General features: G+C 41.5%; 1 protein-coding gene across 1 annotated transcript in view; it reads left to right on the top strand.

The window, feature by feature from the left end:
- The window catches only part of PCNX2 (pecanex 2), a 212,046-nt gene that overhangs the window by 169,072 nt on the left and 20,102 nt on the right, over positions 1-22,872 (top strand). Inside the window, exons 28-30 of the mRNA XM_089669801.1 lie at positions 493-637; positions 8,007-8,237; positions 15,686-15,960. Of these exons, the coding sequence (XP_089525927.1) occupies positions 493-637; positions 8,007-8,237; positions 15,686-15,960 (651 nt within the window). The remainder of the gene's footprint in view (positions 1-492; positions 638-8,006; positions 8,238-15,685; positions 15,961-22,872) is intronic.

Here is a 22,872-nt window from a genome sequence, read left to right as displayed (position 1 = left end):
GTGCATTATCTGACAGAAATGAAGGGGTGCCAATATTTTTGGCCATGACTGTAGTACCAACATTAAATCAGTGTTTTTGAGGGATGTCTGGGCTTTAGTGCAGTAGTGATAATAATTTGAATCAGAAGAATCAGCGATTCACACATTATTCATTTCCATGAATGAAAATATGCAGGTCTGTCCCATCTGTATAAAACGATGCAATTCAGGAATGCAGGCAGTCATGATTCCTGTATTGTGTGGTTCTCAATAGACTGGGTGATTTGGCATGAATATATTTAAGCAAATCAATAAAACTGCATTTTGACAGTTAATTGGATTCATTGGGTATTCAATTTTCAACTTAATTAGAAAGATATTCATCTGCCTGTAAGCTACACTAAATGTGACTACGTTCTTCATATCATGTGTATTTTAGTTATAATTCACCTACTGTATATTTGCATATTAACTAAACTAGCCTAACAGATGTTTCTTAACTTAATTTTTCAGTTTGGATTCATTTCTCCATGGCCTTCATACCTTATTTAAAGGACATTATCGAATATCTAAAGAAGAAGAATGGGTATTTGCGGATATGGACTTGTTACACACTGTTATTTCTCCAGCAATTCGGATGTCTTTGAAGCTCCACCAAGTATGTATCCAATCACACATTTTATTGTATTGACCACCACTTTACTAGAATATAAATTGGCATATTTAATGAGGAAATATAAGGAGCAATAACAATGTCCAAAATGCAGTAACCTGTACAAACAAACCAGATTTCATATTTCATCTTTTTACAGTAGCCATAACAGTCATGCTTTTCTTTTCAGGATAGTGAATGCCTTTATAAATACTGTAAGCACGAAGGCAGAGTTGTTGCTAGACCCCGGCATCCAGGGCAGGTTGCTTCACTCTTCTGCTGTGCACCTGAAGTGGTTTTTGCAATAATTGCTAAAGCTATTCCAAGTATGGCAAACATAGGTCAACATTTGATTAACTTTAGTTGTGAGTTTTTTTTATTATCATAAAATACTGAATCACAGTGGATTTAAAGGATAGTTGTACTTTTAGTATAGATGCAGTTAGCCTGTTTGAGATCCATACTTACCTAAATTGCATGGCTGCAGCCTAGAGGTATACCCATGGGCGTAGCATCAGGGGTCACAATTTTGACCCCGCTCATGCTCCAGGGAGGCCCACTCTCTCTCTGTAAATATGAGTAGCAAAGCAGAATCCAGAGCAAAGTGGAATCTCTAAGATCTGAGCTTTTTTTTTTTTTTTTTGTATTTCAATGGTTTTTATTAATTTTAAACAGTGTAAAACACAAGCAACAAAATACGCCCACGCAGGGGCTATCAATTGCACCAATAAAAAAGGCAAAATAGAGCAGACAACGCTCTAATTCTAATAAGGCAAAACGTATGCCCACGCAGGGGCTATCAATGGCACATAGATTACAGTAACATCAGTGAGACTTTGATTATCTCAACTAAAGACAGCTGTCCACTGTCACATCAAAACAAACAGAAAAGGAGAGAAGAAGAGCAGAGAAGAAAGGGAAAAAAAAAAAAAAGAAAAAAAAAAAAAACCACACCAAAGAGCAGGGGTCCACGAGCGCCAATACCAAACTCCATTACCTCCCCACACTGGTCGGGGGGAGCGTGGGAAAGGCGTATTGCAACCAAGGCTCCCAAACTTTCAAAAATTTATGTTGAGAGTCGTTGCATATGCTCGACATCTGTTCGTTGAGCATCATAGTAGTCATACGATCCCGCACCCCCTGGAAAAGTACAAACGGACTCTTCCAGGCCTGAGCAATTGTCCTAGTAGCCGATAAAAACAAATAGGAAGCCAACCGCTGCTGACGAGCCAAAAGGCCCGGTATGGGGCAATGAAGCAAAGCATACCGAGCATCCCGGCGTATAGAGAGATGGAACAAAGTGAAAAGGAGGCCAAACACACGAGACCAAAAACGAACCAACCTCGGGCATGACCACCAGATATGCAGTACATCGCCGCGATGGCCACAACCCCGAAAACATCGATCACTACAGGCAGGGTTAGCCTGGGCCAGACGAGCTGGAACCCAGTACCAACGGAACAACACCTTGTAGGCTGCTTCCAGCGTGGTCGTATTAAATGAACATTTAGCTATGAGTGACCAGGCCCTACTCCAGTCCTCCGGATCCACAGCCACTCCCAGGTCGCGTTCCCACTGAACAACATATGAAAGAGAAGTGTGAGACGAGCGTCTGTTCAAAGCTGCGTAAAGAAGGGAGATAAGGCCTGGGGCGCCCGGGTGCTGCTGGCAAAGCCGTTCAAAGGCAGATTTCTGATATGGGAAAGCAGAAGTGGCCCTCAGCGAAAGTAGCCAGTGCCGCAATTGAAGGTACCGAAAAAATTCCGCTGGGGGAACATCCCGAGACTCCCGAAGGACATTCCAGGTGGGAAAGGACCGAAAAGTCAAAAAGTGTTGCACCTGTGAGAAACCATGAGCCACCCACCAAGAGAATGCCCTCGGGTGATCTAGACCCGGTGGGAAAAGAGGGTTGTTAACGATTGGAAGCAAGGGCAAAAAGGGTGACATCAGGCCACTGGAGTAACGTACCGAGTCCCAGACTTGTAGGCCATGGAGCAACATCGGACTCAGCGCCATAGGGCGCAGGGCAGGGGGAAGCCATAGGAGTGTTGACAGTGCGATAGGGGCACAATTAGGTAGTTCCAGCAGGACCCAGAGAGGAACATCGGAGGAAGCATGCAACATAGACAGCGGGGCAATCTGGCTCGCCTGATAATACTTAGTTACATTGGGTACCCCAAGACCACCCTGGAGTCTATGAGCAAAGAGCGTGTTTCTAGAGACTCTGGGGTGTTTATCGGCCCAAATAAAACGCATAAACTTCGCCTGAAGCAACCGAAGAAAGTGAGGAGGAACCCGCCCAGGGAGGGTGCGAAAATAATATAACAATTTCGGCAAAATGGTCATTTTCACTGAATGAACCCGTCCTATCCAAGACAGGTGCGGAAATTGCCAGGAATGCATAAGAGAAGATAAAGAGCTAAGCAAAGGATAATAATTTGCAGCAAAAAGGGAGTCATAGGTGGGGGTCAAGCGAATGCCCAAGTATTCCAGAGAAGAGGAAGCCCACCGGTAAGGGAAGTGGGATTGTAGGCGCGAAACCAAATCTGAAGCCAAAGTAATATTGAGAGCGACGGTTTTATCTAAATTGATACGTAGACCCGAAATCAAGGAGAAGCGCTCAAGAACTCGTTGCAAGTTAGGAAGCGTCGTCAGAGGATTAGTAAGGGTCAAGAGGGCATCGTCCGCAAAGAGGCTCAGCTTAAACTCCTGTCCCGCATATGGAACCCCCGATATATTGCAATCGGTCCGGAGCGCTAAAGCCAGTGGCTCAAGCGCCAGGACAAAGAGCGCCGGGGACAGCGGGCAACCCTGCCTCGTCCCTCGCCCAACAGGAAAGGGATCCGAGAAATACCCAGCGTATTTAACGGAGGCCGAAGGAAAGGAATACAAGGCCTGAATCCAAGAGAGGATAGAATCCCCGAAACCCCAACGAAGATCTGAGCTTTTTGATCCATTTTCAAGTCCTGTAGTGGAAGGAAGAGTAGCAGAGGAAGGACGGGGTGAGCCCAGCCCTACTGGACAGGAAAGTGTCAGTGCTGACACCCAGGTGGGGATGGACACCATGTTGTCACTGGACTGAGTGAGGGAGGAAGAGGAGAGCACCGTTCAGAAGCTGGTTGGATCCATGCAGAGAACAGACACACACTGCCCCACAACTCCTACTGACAAAAATGCTCACAAAATCCTGTAACACTTCCTGAGGGGCCCCTGAGGGACTGAGGGCTGCAGAGTTTACTGTGACAGTTTGAGCAGGAAGAGGAGAGAGGGAGCTGCATGGGGAATCTGTCATTGTCAGCATGGGAGGGGGGGGGGATAATGTGACATTACCAGGATGGTGGGTGGGGTGGAAATTAATAATTCCCTGGGAATCCATGTGTCATTACTAAGAGGAGAAGGTGGGGGTCATCTGTCATTACCTGGTGGGGGAGGGGGTCGTCTGTCATTACCTGGTGGGGGGTACCTGTCATTACCTGGTGGGGGGAGGGGGGGTCAACTGTCATTACCTGGTGGGGGTCATCTGTGATTACCTGGTGGGGGGGGTGGAAGGGTCATCTGTGTTTACCTGGTGGAGAGACATGTGTCATTACCAGGAGGGGAAGTCATCTGTCTTTACAGGAGTAGGGGATCATCTATGATTAACTGAAGTGGGGGGCTCTTGAGGTGTCATCTGTCAATACCAAGAGGAGGCAGGAGGGCATGTGTCATTACCAGGAAGGGGGGTGTTACTATTCCCTAATATCCTGCTTCTCTATATCACTGCAGCCTGGCCATGAGAGAGGTAACTGGGTGCTGTTTAATAATGTATAAATTAAAGCTGTTAAAAAAAAAGGTGTGATATATGTGCAGTGGCACACTCTCTGATCAGCCCGCCACCCACCCAGTACAGTACCCCCCTTCCCGCTCCTGCTCAGCCCTGTACGTGCACACAAGGTGGGGGCAGGCAGGCCATACTGTGAGCTGCTGGGTGAATTTGGTGGTCTTGTATGTGCTTCTGGAAGTCAGAGAGCCTGCTGAGTTTCCTCTTTTACATACAAACCTACTGCTTTCACCCCACCTTGTGTGCACGTGCAGACGGCAGCAGGAGAGAGAGAAGAGTGAGACAGCCACCATACAGCTATCATATCTTGGCGCCCAGTGGGAGCATCTTGGTGCACAGTGGAAGGTAGTGGGGGGTCCCAGGTCAACTTTTGCATCGTGGCCCACAAGCTTCAAGCTACGCCTCTGGGAATACCTTTCCTTTTATTTTACACTGATCATCAGAAATGTATTGAATGATCACATGATAAGCCTGAGTTCCCCAGCATACAGAGGAAGGTGTTATTTCTATGACTTGGCAGAATGACCTTTACCACCCAACAATCAATGTCTTTTCTCCTGATTGGAAGAAAGAGGCAAAAACAATTTAGTCAGCCCTTACAAACATTGCTGTTTTTAATCTATTCTTGTGTAGTTCTGGCCTTTTGTTTGGGGTCATTGTCTTGCAAGAGGAAAAATCTTCTACCAAGGCTCAGATTTCTTGTAGACAGTATCAGGATTTTATTCAGGATTTTAATGTATTTTGCTGTGTGAGTTCTTCCCACTACTTTATCAAACTTTTGAGGTTCTGCTGTTGAGAAGCATCCAAACAGCATTGATGCTACCACCTCCATGCTTCACGGTGGAGATGGTATGTGAAACATGATGTGTGCTGTTTGACTTTCGCCAAACCTAACATTTAGTCTGATGACCAGAAATTGTAATTTTGGTTGGATTAAGCCACCCAGCCTTTTCCAGTTGATTTCAGTCTCACATGCCTTTACATTGTCACTGTCTTTTTTTACACTCAACTATAAAGCTGCCACTGGTGAAGCACCAGTCCAACAGCCACGGTAACCTGAAACATGTATACAATACAAAGGAGCAATACAAATAACACCATAACATAGTGCAATACAGAAGAAAGACAAGTCCCATCAGAGAGAGCAAGATATAGATTACTCAAATCCTAATGACAAACATACTTCTGTGATAGCCCGTACACAAGCAAAGGTTTGAACTTCAATGATAAGTAGCAGGAGGAGTGGCTCTTGTAGTATAGACACATGGGCACATGTAGTATAGACATGAAGCAGTGCAGGATACAAAAAAAGGAAAATAACAAGTGTGAGTCTTCAGACTCATCCACATTACATGTAGAGGGTTGTTAAAACCATCTGTCCCATATCTGATTGTATTTAGCTGGACAACTTCTGTGAATATGAATAACTTTCTTGTAAGGTAGAGTGAGATTAATAGCTGCAATCCAATGCTGAATTGTCAATGGTGAAGCTCTGAGCCAGACCCTTGCAATTAGCTTCCTGCCAACAAAAATGTTTCTTGAAGAAAAACATGTAAATGTTTATCACTGTCTCGATAACGAAGAAGCCCCAGGAGGCATTGTTTAGGGCATATGGTTAGTGCGGAGCCCATGTGATCATGTAGAAACCACCTGGGCCCAATGACCTTGAATGACCAGGTGGTCATAATAGATAATAGAAAGAACCACTAGGTGCCCAAATCTGGGGCAAGAGGGCTGTGTTGTGGCCGATACCTCATTAAACAAATAGGAGTTAGATAAGCTCTATGTAAAATATACAGGTGGGTGAGGCGATCAGAAGGTTATGGGGAGATCAGTTTGCTAGATTCTAAAACATCCTCCCATTCATCATCCTCCAGCTCCCCCAAATCTGCCACCCATTTAGTTTTCAACTGGTAAGCTAAATTCGCAGCTGCTGGTTGAAGGAGGGAATTATAAAAAGTGGATGTTAGCTTTTTGGGGTCATTACCTAAGCATACATCCAATAAATGAAGAAACTCAAGAATAGGCAACGTGTCCCCAAATTCGGTATGCAGTGCATGATGGAGCTGGAGATAATGAAAGAACATGGAGTTAGGCAATGCAAATTCAAAATGAAAGATCCTGAAATGATTTGAAACCACAAGTTGTAATCATGTGGGATAGGTATATAACTCCCTTATCAATCCACAACTCATAATCAGGTATAGTGAGCAGTTCTGGTAAACAGGAGTTACCCCAAAGGGGCGTACGAGCATGTAAGGGTGGGGCTTTTGTTTTACAGTACGAAGGGCCAATTCCCATATTTTACAATGATGGAAGACCAGACCCCTGCAGCCTCCCAGATTGGCAGGATCATGCGTATCACCTCGAAGGGTCTGGTAGGGATGGACCATCAACCCATTAGTACATGAGCAAGCCAGAGAGATATAGCAATCCTTATCCTCTTTGTCAAAGTGAAAAAAATGGAACAATTGAGCAGCTAGGTAATATAAGTTAAAATCTGGTAGAGCAATACCACACAAATCTGTGGGATTCTTCAGGGTCCCCATGGATAATATGTGTCGGGAGTTACCCCAAATAAAAGTGTTGAGAATGGACTCCAAAGATTTGAAAGTATGAAGAGGCAGATACACAGGGGAAACCAAAAATATACAATAGCTCTGGTAGCAAGCTCATCTTTATTAAGTTTATGCGGCCCATAACCCCAAGGGGAAGACTGGTCCACATCTGAGTTTTAGTTTTAAGTATTGTGTACAAAGGAGCGGGAAATCTGTATCTGCATTTAATTTGACTCACTCTCACCAGGGGAAGGGAAGCTTACTCAGCTGTAGGGGCCCCAAGATCTAAGGGTAGAATTTGGAATCCTAATTAATTTGTAGTCCTGAGTACTCCCCAAAATGTTTAATAAGATTTGGTGCAGTCATTAAAGAGGAATCTGCATCTTTCAGATACAAAAGCATATCATCTGCATAAAGACTATTGCTTCCACTAGGCTCCCCAGCACAGGCCTCTAATATTTGGATGTGCTCTGATGGCAATTGCCAGGGTATAAATCAGCAGGGACAGTGGACACCCCTAGCGCATGCCTCTCGACAGATATCACACTTTTGACTTTGACATCATAATAGTTACTATGACACAAGAATTACTAACTGTATTGACATACATACTTTGGCATTACATATACAGGATTGTTTCATTAAAATATCTACCATGGCATCATCATATTGAGAATTACAATATGCTAGTTAGACTATGACATAAGAATCTTTACTGTTACATCATAAAAGTAACTGTGAAATCACATATAAAATATGTATGCCATCACTATACCAATCGTGAAAGCCTGAAACCTACTATGGCACCATATATTGACTAAAAGATCAACATTCTGGTCTAGTTGCTTGAGGTGCCTCAGGTTTTTTAAGACCCTATAAACATTTTTTATATATGTGCAGCTTGTAATACAATAGTTCGGAAACTAAAAAAAAAGAAAAGCTGTTAAAATCTCAAGTGTTCAAGTTTCTTTTAAGAATATTTTGGGAATTTTTCCAGAGTCAGTTTGCTTGTCCTGAAGAATATGAAGATCATCCTGCACTTTTTGATGCAATTAAGGTATTTGAAGAAAAGGTTGTAATTTGTGATGAAAAAGATCCTGCTTGGAGAGCTGCAATACTTTCTAACAAAGAAGAGCTTCTGACATTGAGACATGTTGTTGATGAAGGGAATGATGACTACAGTGTGATTATGCTTCAAAAAAGTTACCTCAGCTTTAAAGTTATAAAGGTAATAGAATTTTTTCACGCTGGTTCTCTCATTGGAATGTGTATTTGTCTTGTCACTTTAGATATAAATGTGTTTCCATTTATATTTCTGTGGATTATTAATTTCTATGGAAGGTATTATGCACTACAAAGCCCAAAGCAGTTTCCATGTGATGGCTTTCACGCTAGCAAAACTCTTTTAGTATAGATAAAGCCCAAGTGGGGTTGCTTTTTACAGGTAGCAAGAGTCCATACAGCAGGTCAGGCTTCAAACCCCTTGGGATTACGTGGAGTTTTGCATGAATTGGGCATAAAATGTGCTCTGAACGTCATCTAAGTCACAACAATAGAAGAACACAGTCTGCTGAACATAATACTACACAAACATTAGATGTTGCCATGGTTTAATTGCACATAACATGTAAACATTCACAGTGCAGGGAGGAAAAAGTATGTGAACCTTTGGACTTAATAACTGGTTGACCCTCCTTTGGCAGCAATAACCTGTTTCCTGTAGTTGCAGATCAGACCTGCACAACGATCTGGAGTAATTTTGGACCACTCCTCTTCTCAAAATTGTTTCAGTGTAGCAATATTCTTGGGATGTCTGGTGTGAATCGCTCTCTTAAGGTCATGCCACAGCATTTCAATCAGGTTGAGGTCAGGACTCTGACTGGGCCACTCCAGAAGGCGTATTCTGTGCTGTTGCAGCCATTGTTTTGTTGAATTACTTGTATGCTTTGGGTCATTGTCCTGTTGCATCACCCATCCTCTGCAGAGCTTCAGTTGGCGGACAGATGGTCGTACGTTTTCCTGCAAAATGTCTTGATAAACTCTGGAATTCATTTTCCCATCAATGACAACAATCCGTCCAGGCCCTGAGGCAGCAAAGCAGCCCCAAACTATGATGCTCCCTCCGCCATGTTTTACAGTGGGGATGAGGTTTTGATGTTGGTGTGCTGTGCCTTTTTTTCTCCACACATAGTGTAGTGTGTTCTTCCCAAACAACTCAATCTTGGTTTCATCTGTCCGCAGTATATTTTGCCAGTAGTGCTGAGGAACATCCAGGTGCTCTTTTGCAAACTTCAAACGTGCTGCAATATTCTTTTTGGACAGCAATAGCTTCCTCCGTGGTGTCCTCCCATGTACTCCATTCTTGTTTAATGTTTTCCTTATCGTAGATGTGTCAACAACAATGTTAGCATGTGCCAGAGATTTCTGTAGATTTATAGCTGACACTCTGGGATTCTTCTTTACCTCATGCAGCATTCTGCGCTGTGCTCTTGCAGTCATTTTTACAGGACGACCACGCCTAGGGAGAGTAGCAACAGTGCTAAACTTTCTCCATTTGTAGACAGTCTGTCTTACCGTGGACACATGAACATCAAGGCTTTTGAAGATACTTTTGTAACCCTTTCCAGCTTCATGCAAGTCAACAATTCTTCATCGTAGGTCTTCTGAGAGCTCTTTTCTGCGAGGCATGGTTCACATCAGACAGTGCTTCTTGAAACCAGTTAACCTAAAACAGGTGTGTGTTTTTTAAGGGCAGGACAGCTGTCAGCAACACATCCAATATCATCACACTGATTGGAGTCAAGGTTGGCTCACTCCTGGCTCCAATTAGCTCTGGGAGAAGTCATTAAGCTAGGGCCTCACATACTTTTTCCTCCCTGCACTGTGAATGTTTACATGTTATGTGCAATTAAACCATGGCAACATCTAATGTTTGTGTAGTATTATGTTCAGCAGACTGTGTTCTTCTATCGTGGTAACTTAGATGACGTTCAGAGCACATTTTATGCCCAATTCATGCAAAACTCCACGTAATCCCAAGGGGTTCACATACTTTTTCTTGCAACTGTACAAATAAATCCTAGGCTGTCTGTTTCTCTATACATATCAAAATCCACTTTCAAACAGGGAATTAGATCTGGTTTCTAAATCTGAAACAATAAAGTACTTGCAAAGCTGCTGCCAAACAGTTCCTCTCTGCTAACTAAATTGCTCTGGTTTCCCCATATAGGCATGTGATATATACTGTTTAATATATACAGGTATGCTCAAATGTTTGCATACCCTAGCAGAAACCGTGAAATTTTTACATTGATATTGAAAATATGACTAATCATGCCAAAAAATGTCTTTTATTTGAGGATAGTGATCATATGAAGCCATTTATTATCACTCAGTTGTTTGGCTCCTTTTTAAATCCTAATGATAACAGATATCATCCAAATGGCCCTGATCAAAAGTTTACATACCTTGGAATGTTGACACACACAGGGTAAAATGGCAATTAAAGATTAATTTCCAACATCTGTGACTTTTTAAATTGCAATTAGTGTCTGTGTAAAAATAGTCAATGAGTTTGTTAGCTCTTACATGGATGCATTGAGCAAGCTAGACACTGAGCCATGGGGAGCAGAAAAGAACTGTCAAAAGATCTGCATAACAAGGTATTTGTTGAATTTTACAATTGAATTTTATAAAGATGGAGAAGAATATAAAAAGATATCCAAACCCTTGAATATACTGTTCAATTACTTATTAAGAAGTAGAAAATTTGGGGATCTCTAATACCAAGACGACGTAAAATTGCAGCCACAACTGCCAGAAGAATTGTTCAGTATACAAAGAAAAACCCACAGGTTACCTCAGGAGAAAGAAAGGCTGCTCTGGAAAAAGACTCTGTGGTTGCTTTTAAGGAGCACAATACGAGGATACTTGAACAAAAATGAACTGCATGGTTGAGTTGCCAGAAAGAAGCCTTTACTGCTCCAATGCCACAAAAAAGCCTGGTTACAATATGGCTGAAAACATCTTGACATGCCTCACCAGGCATTTTTGTGACACACTGAATATGGATTTTCACCTTTGCTTTGGAAAACCTATAAGGACTAGCATTAAAGCGTTATTAAATCCAAAAGCAAAAATTTATTATATTACAGCTTACCAATTCTTAGATGTGGTGGCAGCATTACTTTCTTTTTTAGGTTTTCTTTGTTCTATTTCCTCTGATTGGCAGAGTCAGAGGTTGTGACATCATCAGCCCACCAATCAGAGGAAGCTTTTTATTCATAGATAGAATACTTTGCTTTTTATGAATGGCTGAGGGCTGCTCAGACTCTGTTGTGTACCAGGTATGAGACAGGAAGGTCCCAGCTCGCACCTAGAACACAGTGCTATATACTGTATGTAGCCTTGGCTACATACAGTATATACAGCACATCCAGCAGCCTCACATGTTAGTGAGGGACATAATTCGTTTGTGCCAGCTTGGCCCAAACAAGCGTGTAAAGTGTAACAAAAGCTGGAGTTCAACTTTAAATGTTCTAAAAGCTTGGCGCTGTGTAAAATAAAAAACTACAGTTCTTAGTATGATATGTTGATACATTAGGACCATAATGCTGTGTGAATTCTGTGTTAAGGTGCACCCTGTGTTAAATGTTTATTTGTACAAACAAATATTTTGTATTTAAAGTATAAAAATACATAATAAGCAATTTTTACATTTCTGTTATAGGCCTGTCTATTTGGCAATAACGTTGTGTTTATTTAACCTCTTGCCCTCCAGAGGATTTACCCCCCTTCCTGACCAGGCCATTTTGTGCAATATGGCACTGCGTTACTTTAACTGACAATTGTGGTATTTGATCGCCTATTAACTAGTTGCTGACCGCAGATAGCTGAATGACAGCTACACTTCGGCCGGCCAATTCTGGGTGGACATCATATGACGTCTTCCCAGAACGCGCTTTCCGCGGCTCGCACCCGGCGATCTCCAAAGGCCAATCACAGCGGCCTTTTACCACGTGATCAGCCGTGTCCAATGACATGCTGATCACAAGGAAATGCAATTGCCGGTTCTCGGCTGCACTTTCCTCACACTGTCAGAGCGCGAGGAAAGTACTGCCGAGAAGTGGCAGTTGTCAGAGCAGGGATCGGCACTGATAATCTGGGCACTGATGATCAGTGCCCTGATGATCGGTTTCCAGCAGTGCCACCCACCAGTTCCGCCCACCTGTGCCCAGCAGTGCCGCCCACCTGTGCCAAGCAGTGCTACCCAGCAGTGCCAACCACCTGTACCCAGCAGTGCCACCCACCAGTGCCCATCAGTGCAGCCCAGCAGTGCTGCCAGTCAATACCACCAGTCAGTGCCCAGCAGTTGTGCCAGTCAATGCCCAGCAGTGCTGCCTATCAGTGCTGACTATCAGTACCCATCATCACTGCCGCCTATCATTGCCGCCTATCTGTGCCACCTCATTAGTGCTGCGTATCAGTGCCGCATATCAGTGCCCATCAGTGCTCCTCATCAACGCACGTCAGTGAAGGAGAAAAATTACCTGTTTGCAAAATTTTATAATAGAAACAAAGAAACTTTTTTTTCACATTTTTTGCTCTTTTTTGTTTATAGCGCAAAAAGTAAAACACCCAGCGGTGATTAAATACCACCAAACGAAAGCTCTATTTGTGAGAAAAAAATTCTAAAAATTTCATATGGGTGCAATGTTGCATGACCGTGCAATTGTCATTCAAAGTGCGACAGCGCTGAAAGCTGAAAATTGGCCTGGTAAGGAAGGGGGTATAAGTGCCCGGTAAGCAAGTGGTTAAACATGTCCAGTAAAGAAATGTAAAAAATCTAAGTATAAATACTGGAATTTTTTTTTTATACTAGTAATGGCGGCGATCAACTAACATCTGGGGTGATCAATAAGTTACCTGTGTGCTGTGTGTGTATATTTCACTGTATCAGCACATTGCTTTGTATTGCTCTGCTAAGCAGGAGCTAGCAAGGCAGAGATCTGTATTGTTTACATACGGGCCTCTCCCTCATCAGTGATACTCGGCGATCACCGGGAATCGACAGCTGAGGCTGCCAATGGCGGCATGGGTAGGGCACTACCTGTAAATGCAAAATCACGTATATACTGTATACAATATAAAAACTTTAAATATATTTTGAAATATATTGAATATGGGCAAAATTGTGGTGTTTCAAATATGTCAATATATTTTGGAAGAATATTTTTAAAATATATTTCAAATATATTTTTCTTCCATGTGGGCACTAACTAATCTTAAAACTGCTCCTACCACTTCCTAACACCTATACTAACTAAACGGTAGAGGAGCATTGCATATACTTACCTATTTTCTGTGCGCTCCGGTCCCGTCACATGATCAGTTCCCCTCTGTAGCAGCTGCTTCGGGGAAGAGGAAGGAAAGCTGACAACAGATGGCCCATAGTAAGCCTATGGGGAGACATCACCACTTAGGTATTCCAGCCATTGTCAGAGCGTTCTTCTCTGGAGCCAGCACTGGCTGATACAGGGGAGATCACATGACTGGACTGGAGCAGCCTGAAGTGCATACATCTTTCTTCTACAGGTTAGTTGGTATAGGTGTTAGAAGGAGGGTGGGAGCAATTTTAAGATTAGTTAGTGATAGCCCAGAATTCTACTTTAACTAATATTAAATGCTGATAAAAGCGTATCCCTTTGATCTGCAAATTAATGAAATAGAGTAATTAATAATACCAATATCTCTCTATCTCACCTGTTCTGCTTCTGTAATCTAAGCACTGAAAGTGTGATCTCTGTAGCTGATCCAGTTATTGTGAGCTAGCTTAATTTACAGTCTAGTCACTTGGTAGACAGTTACACAATCCAAATGACATCCTGCAGATTGTAGAAAGCTTTAATCGAAAAACTTATGCAGATCTTTACAGATGAATATTAGATTAGGTTAAAAATCATAGTGTGTTTAATCTTCAGCAGAATACAGCATGTTACGAATGGAGACCAAAGCATGAAGAAGAGGAAGGGTGAGACTAAATACATAAAGCGTCCCCTAGCTATGGAGTGAGGAAAGGACAAAATTATTTAAAGGGAAACAAACAATGCACGTGTAACATGATATCACTGCTAATCAATGTTTATAAACACATTGTCAGAAGATTCTTTTCTGATAGCAGCATTTGTAATAGCTACTGTATTTATACAGCAATTCTCAGCTGATAGATGGGAATTGGCAGAAAATGTAAGGGGGGAGAGGGGGGGGTAGGAGCCCCACTGAACTGTCAGTATTGTATTATTAGTATTGTATTATTTAATACAAGTTGTCTTTTAATGAATGCAGCTACCCCCCAAGTGGAGCCCACCTGGTCTTATATTCACCTTATCCCCGCCAGACTCCATTCTGTCCTATATCTGTATATACTGTATATCCTGCACATGCATGCCATGTCCCCATTCATTCCTATGGGGATCCATACTCATGGCGGTCTCCAGCTGTCCTGCAGAGTATACCTCTATCCACATGGATAAATGGGGCCACTGGGTAGATGCACAGGCTGAAAATTATCCAGCAAGAATGCTATCAGCTAAATACATTGCAGGTATATGGAAACAAAAGGTGTTCAGAATCTTACAGTTTGTGTTATTCAGAAAGAATCCCTTTTCTGCATCAAAAAAACCAAAAAAAAAACCCGTGGTGTTGCGCTCCACTTTCAATATAATAAATTAACATAAATTAAATTATTAATAAAATATAAACAAATACTATCAAGTGACTGAGTCCTAGTAAATTTCCACAGTGTGATTGTGGAATCACGCTAGAGTTGCATGCACGTCTTCACAAAAAATCCTCAAAAAGAATCCTTTAACAATCCGTGATCCTATGGTGTCTTCTATGATATATTACTAAAATATAGTCCACCAAATTTATATATATTGTGCTGCTTCACCAGTTGTGCTCTCACCTGACGTATATGACCAAACCGTTAAGTAAGGTCATACAAGCTTGTGTCCCTTTAATTGGGCTCAGAGGTGGATAAATGGATAAATCCCTGTATCCCAAATGGATGGATGAATGGAGTTTTTCATCTTTCCCAGCAGGGGGTCTTGCTGTTATCAAGAGGTCCTTTTCCTGGAGGTGGATGGATGGATGGAGTTATTCCTCTTCCCACTAGGAGGTCTCTTGACTCCTTTCAGACTTTTTCCTCCATTTATATATGTTCCATGCAATCAAAAAGAAAATATAGTGCCTTAACTTCTTTTTAAAAGATTTATTAAATAAATGTAGTGCACTCACACAATAAACAAATAAATATCGCCTTTGGTACAATTTTGTATGATCCTTAGTAAGTTTGCCACACTCCCATATACTTGCTGTGTGGTTTGCCTTTAAGCGTCATGACGTCAGAGCCCCTCCCCTATGGGTTACGCCACTGGGTCACGTGGCTTCATCAGGGGGAATTCCTTTACCCTACCTGTGTGTTGCAAAGCAGTACCTCTGCTGTCTATGTAGAAAAAGTGGTCTTTTTGTACCCCCTGTTGAGTCATAACTGATTGTGTGCCATAGGTGTAACCCAGAAGTAGTACGTATATTTTTACACTGCATAGTCAATTGATGAAAATTAACAGTACTACTTCTACGTTTATGATTTTAATCATTGCATTTTCATTTCAGGTCAACAAGGAATGTGTTCGAGGACTTTGGGCTGGACAACAACAGGAACTAATTTTCCTTAGGAACCGTGACCATGAACGGGGTAGCATTCAGAATAACAAGCATGTGTTAAGAAATCTAATCAACTCATCCTGTGATCAGCCTCTGGGTTACCCTATATATGTTTCCCCTATAACTATTTCTTACCTAGGAATGCATGAGCAGCTCAATACATTACTGGCTGGACCAGTTGATGTTGGCCATATTACAACATTGTTTCAAACAAAATGGCGTGTGTAAGTAATACATGATATACACTTTTGCATACTGTAATTTGTGAGGCTTAGATCTTATAAAATTTGTACATATATAAAATGTTTACTTTTTAGTATTGCTTCAGAGGTTCTTTATTAGGTATTCTAGGCAAAGTAAAATTTCACCACATTCAATAACCTCTGCGGCAAACTACCTTGCAAACTGCAACTTCCCTTGCAAATGGGAATATTGTCAATATAGTAAATCAACCCTATTGTTCTTTCTTGTTGTCTAGAGAGGCTTTTTAACCATTTCCCGGACGGCACATATACATAAACGGCCGGATGGAAGCAGTGCAGGAGTGGATTGCCATTCATAAACGGTGCCTGCATTTTCAGCCCAGGGAGCGCGCGGTACCGCGGTCCAGTGCCCGCTGTGTCCTCCGGACACAGCAGAACACCGATCACTGTACGGGACCTCTGTGTGAGGTCCCGATCATGTGATCACTGATTGGCTAATCAGTGATCACATGAATAGTAGTAAGCAAAATGTCACTAATGACATCATTGCTTACTACTAGTGAAATCTGTGAATGATCACGGAGGTCACATGATACAAGGCTATTCACAACAGCCTTCTACCATGTGACAAGCTGTGACCAATCACATCTCTCACAGTATTTCTCAATGGCTGCAAGAATGCAGTCACAGAGGAGAAATAATAGATTTTACAGCCTTTATGAGTGTAAAAGCAATCAGTGTAAAAAAAGAGAAAAAAAATCATCACCCCCCCACAGGTAGTACAGTGTCCCTATGGTGACACTGTACTGCTAGGGTGACAGTATGTTAAAAAAAACCCCATAAATAATAATATAAAAAATAAATAAATAAATAAATCTTCATCACCCCCCACAAGTAGTACAGTGCCACTATGGTCACTGTACTGCTAGGGTGCCAGTATGTAAAAAAACCCATAAATAATAATAATATAAAAAAAAAAGAAAAATATAAACAAAACATTTTAAAAATGATAATGATAAACTAATTTGGGTTATCTTTTTTTTACTAAACAGATAGCTGAATACATTTTGGCCAAGATTTATGAAAAAAGATTATTTATTTGCAAAATGTTATAAGAAAAACACTTTTTTTTCAACATTTTTGGACTTTTTCATTTATATAGCAAAAAAAAATAAAAATCCCAGTAGTGAATAAATACCACCAAAATAAAGTTTTACCTGTCTCAAAAAAATGCTAAAAAAATTCATATGGGTACAGTGTTGTATGACCGCGCAATTGTCATTCAAAGTGTGATAGCGCTGAAAGCTGAAAATTGGCCTGGACAGGAAGGGGGTAAAAGTGTCCGGACTTGAAGTGGTTAATTTGTGTGTATCTTCAGTAACCTAGCATGTAATCATCATATTACCCAACTAGTTTACTTACATTTCTGGTTAATTTATAATATTAGTATACTTGTAGAGGGGGTTCAAAATTCTCCACTGTTTTATGGAGTCATTTCAAATAGTTGTGTTCTGAACTCAACATAATCTCCATCAAACTACATCAAAGCACTTTTCTATTCAGACATGAACACATGGGGAACACTTATGAAAGACTTAGTGAAAGACCATCTCCACAATATTTTTGTTTTTTATTCTCGTTATACTGTACATAATTTAAACCAAGTGGTCTTCTGGCTTGTGAAATTTAAATCGGGGGTCCTTTTTTTGCTATGGAGTTAGTGTTGGTCTTCTATACTGCAGAGAGCAGTGTTAACCCTCCCTGCAGTATTGTATTGAGAAACCAGGCTGGTGTGGTGATGCACCCCCAGGGCTTGTGTCCATGATAGCTTGGGCCCATAGGAAGAAGGTAAAATGAAGCTGACAGAAGAGGACTGGCATACAGAAGAGAGTGCCAGAGAGAAGGTAAGCATTGCATCAAAATCTGCATTTTTTTATTGTTGAAATTTTTGGTCAGTTTATTATAAAAATATATTTAGAAACTGAAGTTCTACTTTAACTAGGTGACCATAAATAATCAGTGATATTTTTATATATGTAAATCGACATAATTTGTCCTTTTTAAAAAGCATGCATAAAAGATGATGCTTTCTTTTTTGTCCTTTTGAATAATCAGATTGAAGTGTTTATCATGGTAATATGAATCTTCATCTTTTATTCTTTTCACCATGACAACCAAAAAGGGATATAGTTTTTAAATGATCAGTTACATTTCACTGAACAGTATGTTAAAGTGGGATCTATGAATGATACTGAGAAGGGCAAAATTAATTGCACTCCTCTCCTCCTATGTCCTTTCTCCTCCAAATAACTTTACAATAGCATGAAGGGATTTAGCTAATGCTTCTGAAATTGAAACATTTAGCTTATGAAACTCAACAGAAGGGATGGATACATGCCTAGGTTAATTAGATCTGTAAAATGTAGTATATCTTTTTTTTAAAGGAGAAGTACAGCCTCTGCTAACAAAACTCTGCTGACTGTACGTCTCCTGTGGATCACAGGAGTGCAGTTCATTCTGCACTCCTGTCACCTGTTTTCAGCTGACAGTGGGATGAAGCCTGATGTCGGCTGAAGTCACTCAGCCGTTCCAGGCTCGGGAAAGATCCCGACTTTAAAGTTGGGATTTACCCCAGAGTCTGGAGTGGCACCTGGCTCAGCTTCTCAGCAAGCCATTGAGAGCCTCAGCCAGCTACTCCCTCCACAGCCCAGCGCTCCAATGAGCGCTGAGAGTGGCAGAGACGAGAGCGTTGACTGACAGTCACCGCTCTTTGCTCATAGTGGCGGTGAGAACTCAGCAGTCAGTGGTCATGTGATCACTGAGTTCTCACACTTAAAGCTGGCGGGGGACAGATGCAGTATTGGACCAATGCTGCATCCACCTAGGTATTTTGGGGGAAAAAAGCCCTTCTCTTTTAAATTCAAGACTATTTTAGATATTAGAGCTTAACAGTAAACAGAAAATATCTATATATTATTAGAAGTGAAGTGGATTTTAAGTATTTTAAGTGGAACTGCAGTAAATTTTATTTCTAATTTTGGATACTGTGAATAAGGTTTAGAAACTCTGGCGTTTATCATTGCTGGTATCTTTTCCCTAATGGAGTCACAGCAATAAAAGTCTACAGAGGTTCACAACTTTTTCTTTTCTCTTCATAACTGCTGCCTGCTACTGTGAAAGTTTCATCCGTAGTACTTTTTTTTCCGTTAATTTATACAGATGGCCAAACTGTTTTATCACTTCTTTTAGTAAAGGTAGAAGTGAGAAAGATGCTTCTACATGTCTTTTGCTGTAATCTCACAATATCTTAAAGTGATTGTAAACCCTCATCTGCATAAGAGCTGGGGAGGAGAAACAGCAGTACTTTGCACAGCCTTCCGCAGTAAAAGGCTGTGCAAAGGTGGAAGGGCGGAGGTGTGTGATTAGAAGTCTGATTATTGGAGGAGAGCAGGCTGAGTTCTCAGCATTTATGATAAAGCTAGTAAAGTATAGTACTACTACCCATCCATTCCTTTACATAATTACATCATACATATTAATATAACTGTTTTAATAGAAATTACGGTTGCCCAACCTGCAGTCACACAGCTGTAGAGAATATCCCATTAAAATAGTCAGCACCACCGTTGCTGCTCTTAAAAATCTTGGTTTATTGAGAAATCACTATACAGAAAAGTTGACACATTTCAGCCTACACTGCTTTAGTCATAACTATTATTACAGCACAAAACCACAATATAAATAGTGGCAAAAAATAAAAGCCCCCAAACATACAGTAGCTAGAGAACTGACCACGCTGTTCGTGCATGCCTAGTGTGGTCAGTTTTTAATAGGAAATCAGAAGGACTGTCAGGAACACCAGGGATTTCACACAAAGAAAGCAATACAAAGACAGGATACTTTTTCATACAAGTACGTGGTACAGCAGGCACATATCAGGAATATGACATTTTGGGTTTCCATATTCTTTAAGGTTTTTATAAAGGAAATTTAATTTCTTCTATGGATATACAAGGGTGAAGAGGTGACAACCACAAATAAAATTATGCTTGCCTGCTTGACTCATCTTTTTTACGTGGAAGAGTCATTAAAGTGATATTAAACCAAGGACCCTGCATTTGCTAAATCTGGTCTCCCGCAGTACACAGAACATGGAAATGCAATTATTTTAGTAAATATAAACTGCTAAATACCTTTTCTCATCAGCAGTTAGAGCAGTCTTGTGATTTCTATCAGTGTCCAGCAGAGCACTGGTTAAAGCTTGTAGGAGGAGTTTTAATTTTGCACAAGGAGGATGCAGGACCCCTGATCTCTGTCTGGACAGTGCTGATTGGCCCTGTGCTGATCACATGCACTCTCCCAAGAAAAAAAAAACCTCTCTAGCACCAAACTGAGCATATGCAGAGTGTCTCCACACATGTCTTATAAGGAAATAAGAGGGGGGCACTGGAAGAAGGGGAGGATCAGAGAAGATCAAACAGCTTTTTTACACAATGCAGAGGATTAACTCCTTAAGTTCCACAGTGAGTATAGCAAGCGTGCTTTACTGCATATACAGGCTGATTTTACTGTGGGTTTAGTAATACTTTAAGAACACCAATAATGGAACTGATGCACCCCCAGTTCTAAGTAATAAAATAATTGATGTATATGATTTTTTTTTAACCTTTTATTGGAGAAGAGGGTAGGATTGAAAAGAAAAGGGGTCATGGTTGTTTCAAATAAACATTTTTTAAGCAGGTATGAAATGCACTACCCATGCAATGCCCAATTTCAATTTTATTTATGTGCTGGCTGGATGCCTAATACACCTACAGCACATGGGGTCAGCAATGCAGAACTCATCAAATTAGGTACATACTCACTTTAGTGCAGTCTATATTTTACACTACATGCATACAAATTAACTGCTAAGTGCAGATTATTCTGATAATGTTCTGGGGTCAATACATGTAAAGATATTATTAGAGTCTGAATTCTTTTTTTATTTCACATGCCTTTATTTTATATTTTTTATTAACATTTACATATAAGGCAAACTATGCTGTCCTACTAATGGTTAGCCGACAGCTAGCTAACAAAACTGACAGAAGCAGCGTTGTGTTTCATTCCAAAACTGAATTTACTTATGTGAATAGTTCTGTAAAACTGCAATACAATCACATAAACTGAAATTACAATATGCTTGTAAATATGTCTCTCACAAATGATTACAATGAACACATTTCTTGCAAACCTCTACCTACGAATCACATTGAATACATTGAAGTGCAATCTAGCTATGTACTGTATTTTTCACTCCATAAGATGCACCTGACCATAAGACGCGCCTAGGTTTTAGAGGAGGAAAACAAGAAAAAAATATTCTGAACCAATGGACTGCAGACATAGTACAGGAAATGACCTTGAGACTACAGGCATAATACAGGAGATGACCAGAGACTGCAGACATACTACAGGAGATCACCAGAGACTGCGGACATAGTACAGGAGATGGCCAAAGACTGCGGACACAGTACAGGAGATGACCAGAGACTGTGGACATGGTACAGGAGATGACCAGAGACTGCGGACATAGTACAGGAGATGACTAGAGACTGCAGACATAGTACAGGAGATGACCAGAGACTGCGGAAAGTACAGGAGATGACCAGAGACTGCGGACACAGTACAGGAGATGACCAGAGACTGCGGCATAGTACAGGAGATGACCAGAGACTGCAGCATAGTACAGGAGATGACCAGAGACTGCGGACACAGTACAGGAGATGACCAGAGACTGCAGACACAGTACAGGTGATGACCAGAGACTGCGGACATAGTACAGGAGATGACTAGAGACTGCAGACATAGTACAGGAGATGACCAGAGACTGCGGACAGTACAGGAGATGACCAGAGACTGCGGACACAGTACAGGAGATGACCAGAGACTGCGGCATAGTACAGGAGATGACCAGAGACTGCAGCATAGTACAAGAGATGACCAGAGCCTGCGGACACGGTACAGGAGATAACCAGAGACTGCAGACATAGTATAGAAGATGACTAGAGACTGCGGACACAGTACAGGAGATGACCAGAGACTGCAGACACAGTACAGGAGATGACCAGAGACTGCGGACACAGTACAGAAGATGACCAGATAGAGAGAAAACAGGTGGCGCACACACCTAGTGCATTATCCAAGGTTTATTGTAGGAATAAAATCATAAAAACATACTCACAGACAAAGCATGTATCTAAAAAGCATAGAAAAATGAAATGGCCACAACGGCGGGCAAGGTGTTCTCACTGTCAGTGCGGTCAAATGGCTGACGCGTTTCGGGGACGAATCCCTTTCCTCAGAGCTGATGTCCAACCTGTGATGCTGATGTATGATGAATGGAAAGTAAAGTCAGAGCCTCGCTGTTGAGGCATCAACACCTTGCCCGCCGTTGTGGCCATTTCATTTTTCTATGCTTTTTAGATACATGCTTCGTCTGTGAGTATGTTTTTATGATTTAATTCCTACAATAAACCTTGGATAATGCACTAGGTGTGTGCGCCACCTGTTTTCTCTCTATCCAGTGGCTGATTTCCCCGTCTGAGGAGGGCTGCACCCCTGGAACATTTCCTTTTGGTTGTCGCTGTCCTGGTACCCTTGGCTTCCCTTTTGGCTGTGCATATCCTGAGGCGCTGGAGAGTACATACGCTATCCAGAAGATGACCAGAGACTGCGGACACAGTACAGGACATGACCAGAGACTGCGGACATAGTACAGGAGTTGACCAGAGACTGCGGACACAGTACAGGAGATGACCAGAGATTGCGGACATACTACAGGAGATAACCAGAGAATGCAGACATAATATAGAAGATGACTAGAGACTGCGGACACAGTACAGGAGATGACCAGAGAATGCAGACATAGTATAGAAGATGACTAGAGAC

The sequence above is a fragment of the Staurois parvus genome, unplaced genomic scaffold, assembly GCF_062004578.1.
Source record: "Staurois parvus isolate SC_StPar_1 unplaced genomic scaffold, SC_StPar_1.0 ptg000081l, whole genome shotgun sequence".
NCBI lineage: Eukaryota > Metazoa > Chordata > Amphibia > Anura > Ranidae > Staurois > Staurois parvus.
The sequence above is the reverse complement of the archived record's forward strand: the minus strand, read 5'-3'. Positions and strand labels throughout refer to the sequence as shown.